Here is a 9,893-nt window from a genome sequence, read left to right as displayed (position 1 = left end):
GAGTGGATAACGCGATAGCGTTTGAAGCGAGGGTACTGGGTTCGAGTCCCAGAGCGAACATCAACTCTGAGATGCAGGTACATCCAGCTGACGAGTCCCAAATAGGACGAAACGCGCGTCCTGGATTCCACTGCTAGCCACTATCCATCTCTGCTTACCATGCTTGTGAATTAAGGCTATATTGAGGCAATACGCACAGTATTCGCATATGCCAATTAGAGACTGACCAGTTGCAGTCCTAACAAATCGATGGGAAGATTCAAACAAACAATACTGAATGAATATAACTACAGTAAATTATGTCAGTGGCGAATAAACACAAACTACACTGGTTTATCAACGATGTGATTTGGAAGCTATAGAACGAAAATTACATACCAACATTTCAGCCTACTTACATATCTTGTTATTCCTGTCACCAGCCATGCTCATGATATTCATCTAATAGTCTATCACTGCAAAAATTGTTTGATCTTGCTGAGTTGATTTTATCTTTTTCACAAGTAGTAAAACCTTTCCCAATATACACCAGCAAATAAAATAACGTCTTGTTCTGCTGATTGACGAAGGATTTGAGGGCCATTATTCACAGGAGAGCAGATTAGCGTCACCACGTCTGCTGTAACAAGCGTCTATTTCTACATGACACAAATGCCGCCGCCGGCTACCCATGAGCAGAGAAGCCTTTGATTATGTCAATGAAAAATAGGTGACAGATTATCTTCAAACACTAATAATTGCTACTGAAACAACTGAGGTCAATGACATTTTAAAATGCACGAAAAGCTTTTTATTTCGGAGAAATACTTACTTTTAAACTTGTTCAAAAATCAGCCATGGTAAAAACAACTAGTAAAACGTTACAATGTGCAGTCTGTTTAGGTGATAATGAAGTGGAAACTATCATTTATGAGTATCTTAGAGAGTGACAAGTTATAAATCAAGTATCAAAGATGGCCAAAACTAATACAAAAATATTGAAAAAGGTAAACATTATGGAAATAGGCAAAATATATCTTTTTTAGAATACAACGAGTTGGTTGATATTTGAATAAAATTTGTTATGAACTGTTCTCAAAGAACAACAAACGTTTTTCTCAGATGTGATATTCTTCATCCTATTGTCGCCAGGTATTGTTTTATTAAACTAGTTTTGTATCTAATGTAACTAAACGGATCCGTAGGCTTTTTAATTCTAGAGTTGTGCAGGCAGGTTTGAAAACGCACTGACTTATTTACCTTGCCGCATCATTGACAATATAGTATGGTTGGAACATCTTTTGATCTTAAATTAATGATTGATTTGTTGGATAAATGCATTCATTTGGTCATTTTCCGTTAGTTTGGGGTTAATTGAGTCGAGAATATACACACATTTCATCATCGAATGAACTCCAGCGGCAATTTTTCGCTGATTAAAGTTGTGATAGGATTCGAACTATATTCTTGTTCCATGTTTACACTTAGAGATTGTCTTGAGTAGAGACTTGCGAGTTCGTAATTGATTATTATTAAGTTAAAAACTAGCAATTAGTCATCCTATTTCATCTGTCATGTTGTAATTTAGCTTTTAAATTGAATTATAAACATTGTCTTACAGAAATAACGGACAAAAGCTTGCTCCATAGAATTTGCGTCTAGATGGTGGGAGAGAAGTCTTCTTACATTAAGGTTTACGATGGATTCTATAGTGAATAACACGCAATAGAACCGCTTCAAATTTAGTCTCGAAAACTCTAACTCTGATGACAGTTTGTTTGAGTATCAAATATTCTTTAATTGTAGCGATGTTGCTCTTGCTTTGACAATTTGTGCATTGACATTTGCATCAAGACATTCTCGTTTGTCAATAATGTTAACCCAAGCAAATAATGTATTCCCCCGCATCTACAGTTTCGCGACTATGTTTAGTTTATGTGAGGCCTGTTATGTTGAAATCCAGGATTTTGCTTTTTTCCTTTTGGTTGCTGCGTAACAATTTGAAGAGAGCCACTATATTTCCTAACCTACGCTCAAGCCCAACTGAGTTCAATTTCATTTAGTTCTTCAGTTAACTTATTAATCAGACAGTGTCACTCGAGCAGTAACAGGTTGTCCATATATTTTTCCTACCATTGTAAATTAAGTATGAGGACCCATGCTTGATCACAGGTTACAGCCTACACTTATCCCTCTTGTTAGTTTAAATCGCCCGATAACTCACACGCTTTCCTATGTATATGTGCTTAAATTCTATCCAATCATTCTCCCCTTTATCCCTCCTTATTCGCTCGCTCTAATTCAATTTGTATACTTGTGGTTTTGTGATCTGAGCTGTACAACAATAAACTGTAGTAGACGGTTTGTATTGTCTTATGGAATTTATTCACCGTCGGGAATTATCTAATAATAGTTATCAGGACACATAATACACGAATCCTTAGAAATTACCTCGAAGATATTCCACTATACCACCTATGCACTAGTTATCTTTGTTTTTACTTGGTGTTGTACATATCATAGAGTTAATAAGACATCTCCATAGTGCAGATCAACAAGCCGTGTTCGATTTGTGTGTTGTACTCCATGCTTCTGTAGAGACGTGGTGGTTCTCAAAATCTAGTCGACAACTAAAAGAAAGAGAAGAGACTAGAATAGGAAACCTCATCTAACATCATTCCTCACCTGAAATGAACTTGTGGGCTCCTCTCAATGAATGACTTTGCAATTCACCTCTTCGTAGAAGTTCCGCATGATAATGATTTTCGCAGGTACTCCGTAGTGTTGAAGAAGATTTCACAAGATATTTCTATCCACAATGTTGAGTGATCTTTCATAATCAGAAGAGTTGGTAAATAGTGTTGAGTTTCATTCACTTAATTGTTCAGAAGTGATTCGCATCGTCACAATTGGGTTGGTACGTGATCGGTCCTTACGTATGTCAACTTACTGGTCTTAATTTTGGTAAAGAGACTAACTTTTATCCTAAAACTGTATGCGTGTATGCTTGCGTGGTTCATAGAGTCGTGACGTTGTACAGATTATTTCATACCGATCGAGCAATTCAGCCATACACCTGAAAGCCATTAATAATAATGCAAAAGCCAATAGATTCATATTATATCGTCACACATTCGATTAGTATTGATTGTAGCGGTAATTGCTCCTAAAAAGTAGAAAATCTTGGTATGCTTATAACATCCTGTTCATGTATTCAATATTTAAACATTGGAGGGTTATCAAAATGTTTAATTTGTGTATACTAAAAATCAGATTTTGAATAGATTTTTAGCAAACAAGTGATGGAACAAACTATTGGATCAGCGGTTCAAGCTAATACCTCGGAAATATTGAGAAAAAATAAGGGTAGAAGAAGCTCAAAAGTGAAAAACAGCGATGTAGGTCCTATATTGGAGACTTTAGGAGACGATGTAACAATAGCATCAGAAACAGAAAACGTGAATAAAAAAAGAAACAGCCTAGTGACTGGAGCAAAGGAGATTCCATTTATGGATAACCGAGGTAAGTCGTTAGCATAGTAACAATAGCTTTACCATAAATTATGAATTAGATTATGACACACTACAATTGTGAACTGATAAGTATAAATGCATTATTACAACATAATCCGATAAGAAAATCACATTTGATTGGTATCTATCTATAAAGATTTGTTCATCATATCTTACAGATGAATAATAGTTAGGGAATTGTGATAGAATAGAGGTTGTTACAACTGAGACATTCTGCTGACCATTTAAATTGAATAAATTTTGTGATTCCATTCGTAACGATGGATATCCCCACATTTAGATACAAAGTGATTCTATCACTCAGGTTGAATATCTCATATCAATGAATTGAGAATTTCAGTCACATTAACGGTTTATCTAAAAATCAGATAACACTCAAGTAACTACATAAAATAAGTGAGCACTGAGGTACTTGATGTCTTACATTGTATGATCTCTTAAAAGTTTAAAACGGTAACCTACAGAAAGTATAACGGGGATATTGGTTGTTGAAATGTTAGGCTAAATACTAGTGCAGGATACTTACAGTTTATTTAAACTCATCATTTGATTCAATTTACATCATGTAATTAATCTTATGACTCTCACAACAAAGATTTCGGCTGCTTGCAGTTTGCATAATTTATGATTAAAATTACTAACACTTAAATTCATACTTTTCCAATAGTAATCGTTGGTAGCTGACCTTAGAATTTAGCTGATTCTTTGTATACTGTCTGATCCTTACGGAAAGCACCTTTGGCCGGTGATACAATAAGAATTTAAGTACAGTTATCTAAAGATAGTTTAAGTAAAATACAGTGTGTTGTCTTCAGGAAAATCAACAGGTTTAATTATACACTTGAGTACATGATCAATGAGTATAGTTCTGTATGGCAGAAGAGATAGAGTTTTGAAGTATACAATACGTGGATTTATTATTGCGAAGTATAGACTATTGGAGACGTTTAGAGTTCAAGTTTCACTATTTTTTGCTGCAGTGATGTTAATGAGATTCATATTGTTCAATCTAGATGACTAATATACTAATCATTCATGTTAAAAATAGCATTTCCATGTTGCTTCTGCTAAATAATAATTGAGTCATGCATACTTAGTCGCGCCATTACAACCTTAGTACAGCACATTTTAACGAGCTTATCGTGCTCTCCGTCTTCACTTCTGATTTCATCGTGACTATTAGATTGAGTACTAGTTAGTTCTGGCAATCACTAATTCGCATATTACGTAGTATGCAATTGATACTCCAAAAAATAATAACTTCTCAAGGCATTTATAATATGCAATACAACAAATGAAAGTATTAGACTGCCAAATTTAGAGTTGTGGCACACATACTTGAACCCCACTTCATGTACCGGTATTTCAGTATTAACCCTTACTTTGTAAGTTATCAGTTATACTATGTCAGTTGATAGGATCATTAAAATGAATGAGATGATTGAATTGAACAATACATATATTTTAAATGGAGAAAAACATTAAAAGACTAAAAAACTGAGCTAATAACTGGGTCCAAAGAGTACAATTCAAAACAGTTATTGGCATACAAAAGTCTAATCAAAATACTATAACCTATGAAAGAACAAACGGTTAACCATTAAGTGAAGTCAGATGTAGAAAACAGTGCCTTGGTAGATAAGATTTATATCTCAAATGGATAATTTCGGTGGTTTTATTTACTGAGCTCGATTGTTTCGTCTTGGAGCTTTCATCGTTCTTCTGAACGACATCATCAGCATAAACTCCAAGGAGTGAAGTGTCCGAGTTTCTCCACATATTACTTCCAGCTAATCCTGTAGACCACAATCTTGATTGGCTATTGTTAACCTTTAACCTGTCATTGTTTACTTATTTATCTTGATCGTGTCTCCTATTGATTTGAGTTTTAGTCCTATATCTGTCTATAATTTTTTTTCTGATCCAGCTCAGAGAACAAATTTCCATCAGCATATAGTGACTTCTAATCTTTGCCTAGATAAATAGTAGTAGTTGTAGTATTAACTGTTATATAAAGTACATGACTTTAATTTGAATATGTGCATTTGATTATGCAACTTCGCATGAAAAATATCATCCCAGAAGTACAGTGAATAGATTTGTCGTCGACTCAGAACACTACACTTTTAAAATTAAATGATCACATTGTTCTTATCATAGTGTAAGATTTGCACAACAAATACATTCTCTTATGGTTATCATTCATTTATAGGTGATATTTCAATTAATTTCTCTGAAAGACAGTTTACTCCAAACGTTTATGTTGAAAATCGAAGTGGCTTTCGTTCTCATCCAATTAAGGATTATGAGAAAAATATGCCTATAAAAGGAAATGAAGAATCTACAGTTAAAAGACTAAATGACAAACAAGAACCGATGTATACGCATAACAATCCAGGATTACATTTTGTTATCAGCATACATGAAACACTTCAAATTTTGACATTCACATTATTTGGCTTATTGGCTGGTGCAAGTTTAGTGCATACACTATTCGTACAATCATTAATTAATCCAAGACAAATTAAAAGCGATGGTTCTTGGGATTATAATTATGGTGATGGTTATTTGCCATTATTGAAATATTATGGAATTTATGCACGTCCAATCTCTATTACGTTTTATACATCGTTAGCTTTGATAGGTGTTTTTGTATTCGGAAAATTCGATTTAGGAAGACCAACAACGAATTGTATTCGGAAATGTGTTAAACTCCAGGTGGTTATTGCTAGTTACTTAAAATATTTGTTTACAAAATATGGTTCTATTCGTACCGATAATCACTCAGTTACTAGTCCTTCTATTAACCCGATTATAGGACTAGGGGTTTTATTTTACCTACTATAGTTTTTCTTGTCAATTAGTTTGCCTGAGAAAAATGAGTCCGGTTCCAAAAACACATTACGTCAACATAACTGAGACTCCCTGTGTTACATTTGTTTAGTCAAAATGAAAAGTAGGATTTTTCATATCTCTAAATGTTCCACGTATTCTTTTTTTCCAGCCGTATCATCAAGATCTTTTTACCATGTGAGGAATAGCTGATCGGAATACGATTAGACAAATAGAAGACAAAGATAGATCAGTATATGGTTATGGAGATTATTGAGTTTTTATTTAGATCATGAGTCAATCAATGTTAAACCACCATCATAAACCCGGAACCAATAGAACGTCGTCTCGTCCGTGTATGGGACTCCTCAGCCGTGCACATCCACGATCCCTCAGCTCAGAGGTCAAGCATCCGTGCTCACGACCGAAGTTTCTGAATTCGAATCCCGCGTGCGGGACCGTGGATGTGCACTGCTAAGGAGTTCCATACTGAGACGAAACAGCCGTCCGGTGCTTCCAGGTTTTCGATGGTGGTCTAACACTGATCGATTCATGACCCTAGTCGAAAGATAGAACTTGTCCTAAAAACACTGGTAATGAAATAATTAGGCGATTATTTTTTGTAGTTTATAAAACGATAAATATTCTGTTTTAGTAAGTGCTATGACTTATCAAAGCTACTACTTTACAAAAACATAAGGCAGGGGAATTTATCGTTTTGCGATCTCTTGGTCACCGAAATCGGTATTTATAACATCGTAACTTATTCGGTGTTATCTTCGTCATGTTCAGTATCTATTACTGATAATATTTTGGGAATCCTTCTGCTGAGGTAATAATTCTAGTTTCATTATCACCTTTAGTTGCTAACTAATTCGCTTACCGTTTCCGTACACCTATGTTAAATCTGTCGTTGTATAACATTAATCAATTAACTGTAGGCAGCCTGTAAGATTTATTACAGGAAACAGAACTGCATTTATCGATTAATGAGAATCGTTAAAAAAACAGACTTTCGTTACGTACATGAAATTCGGTAGTCACTAAGTAACAAAACATTTAACTTATGAGTCAGAGAATTTCGGGTATGAACTTCACCCCATTTACTTTGGCTTATGCAGTCACATTATATCAATAAATCTTACAAAAATGTGTGGCACAGATCCTGTACACAGTTAAATTAAAATTTATACGCAGTTGGGTTCACAATTTAGCTTTGATTATTGATAACTAAACGAAGTTAATAATTAGATGTTAACCGACTCAAATAAGAAGCGCCTTACAAGATATATGACAATTATCATTATTTTATAGTATATCAGTGAAAATTTAATAGTCATTATCCAATACGAAGTGTAAGTATTGTATGATGCTCGAATATTATGTAGGCCGATACTAGTTAATCGTTTCAAAATAAGAAGCAGTAGACTTTCGTTTGTAAATCCAACCTCTTTCTCAAAATTTACAACTTACTTATCTTCTTTTCTTTTTTATTAGAATGGACTAATGGCTATCATATTTTATATGATCGCTTTCGTAATACACAATTCGATGGGTTGGTTTGATTATATATTTCATGTGAATAGTTATAAATCTGAAGATGAAATAAGATACCTATTGAGTACACAAATTGATTTAAATAATTTTCTTAAAATATGGCAGATACTTGATGCTTGTCGTACAGCATTCATAATAATAACATGGATATCCGTTGCATTAGGTGATTCGACTCATGACAGGTTAACTACAACGTTGAATATTAATCCTATGAAAATTGGAGATGGTAGTCAAAACAATATCCAGCCGAATTAAACATCACTATACATATGCGAATGATAATTGTAATCCCCCTTCTTCATAGCTCCTAAAGAGAATTCGTAATTTGAAAAATAATAATTGTATGTCTATTTCCAAAGCTTCAACTGTTCTTCATTTAACCCTTCAAAATTAATTAAGTTTTAAAAACAAATTAAATTCTTAAACCCAGTCTATGATGCAGACAATTCGACTGAGATACAATAAATTGCGTCATGTTGTCGATTCATATAATAACCGAATCTAATTAATCGCTATATATATATATATATATATATATATATATATATATATATATATATTACATTGTGGTCGCTGATAAACATTTCTATAACTAATTGATGTCAGTGTACAAGCGTTCTTTATTCGATCAAAATGATTGGCTAACTTTTCGCAGTATTTCTAGAAATCTTAGATATTCTTAACCAACTAGTTACTCCAGAAAATGTGACTCAAAGCCAAGAACGTAAACCTGAATTTGGTGGGTTAAATTATTAGTTTCAAAAATGCTAAAAAAGGTAGGAGTATTGAGTTTTTCATATAGTGAGTATGCTAAAAGTAATTTCCATTGCGAATCGATCCTCTTTGCAAAGCCATTGAAAATCAGCACACACTGGACCACCACGACTGTTTTAAGCCATTTAGGACTCATCAGAAGTGAACACTAACCTCGCCAAGGACATTCATTATTTAGCTGGAATCCAACAGTCCACACTTTCCCATATGTTTTGTGGGATTTTCTTTGAGATGAATGACCACGAAGATAACAAGTGTTCAGCAGGGCTGTTGTTCGACAGTGGACATGAGGTTAATGTTTTAAAGGTCCCGCAAGATAATAAGTACTTTTGGAAAATTATCTTTTCTTGCTCTTTCCAGTTTTGTCTTCCAGAGTAATTATATATTAAACCTGTAAGGGAAAAAAATATCCGAACGTTCTCTTAATCCTTCCAGTTATTGTTGTCTATTATTTTACATCTCAATTTTATTTCAGGCTTTTCGGATAAAATACGAATACCTGTTTCGTTTCTTGATGATTGCCACTATTGTTTCTAGGTCATAAGTAGCTGAGGAGGAACCGCGAAATAAATGAATTCATATTATTCTCCTAGGACCGTTGATCTTTATTCAAAATGTAGTACGTCCATATTTTGAAGAAATACATTTGTAGCTATAAATAGTCTACGAAGGAAGTCTTCACTGGCCTGTGAAATTGATGTAATGAAGCAGATTCGCTTTTCTGAGAAAAAACCAACCAAAAAATATGGACACCAAAAAACTAGTAATAATATTCCTGTATGAACCTAAATATGTAAATTTTGTAGGTCGAATAGTGATGTGTAGGGCCAGGCAGAAACTAGTGCTTTGTATTTGTCATTAGTACTCATAACCTAAAACTGTGTTGTCTCTCAATGGAATGTCTTTGGCTAACTACATAATTCTGATAGTCACATTTTGTTGCGAATCGAATGCCAGCCATGATTATATATTTGACACATCGAAAAAAGTCTATGATCCATTAAATAGAACTAAACAATATTTCCGATGACTGAAGATTACCTTTTGAAATCAGTACTCTTTAAAAACGAGTTCAAATGTCACTACTTCTTAGAACTGAAGCTTCGATTTCTCACTTTTTGGAATAGTTAAGCATTTCACATACCCAGAAACAATCACAAGTTATTGGAGACGACATTTGATAGTGGAAAAATAGAGTGAAACAGCTAAAAGCTAAAG

General features: G+C 34.0%; 1 protein-coding gene across 1 annotated transcript; it reads left to right on the top strand.

Moving 5' to 3' along the window:
* Positions 1–2,691: 2,691 nt before the first annotated feature.
* On the top strand, positions 2,692–8,156 carry Smp_054620 (hypothetical protein; the record flags this gene model as incomplete). The annotated part of the gene is made up of 4 exons (XM_018792499.1): positions 2,692–2,750; positions 3,272–3,501; positions 5,725–6,230; positions 7,842–8,156. 4 exons carry the CDS (start codon positions 2,692–2,694, stop codon positions 8,154–8,156), a joined length of 1,110 nt encoding a protein of 369 aa, XP_018647230.1.
* Positions 8,157–9,893: the final 1,737 nt, after the last annotated feature.

Source organism: Schistosoma mansoni, assembly GCF_000237925.1.
Source record: "Schistosoma mansoni, WGS project CABG00000000 data, supercontig 0214, strain Puerto Rico, whole genome shotgun sequence".
NCBI classification, from domain to species: Eukaryota; Metazoa; Platyhelminthes; class Trematoda; order Strigeidida; family Schistosomatidae; genus Schistosoma; species Schistosoma mansoni.
The sequence above is the reverse complement of the archived record's forward strand: the minus strand, read 5'-3'. Positions and strand labels throughout refer to the sequence as shown.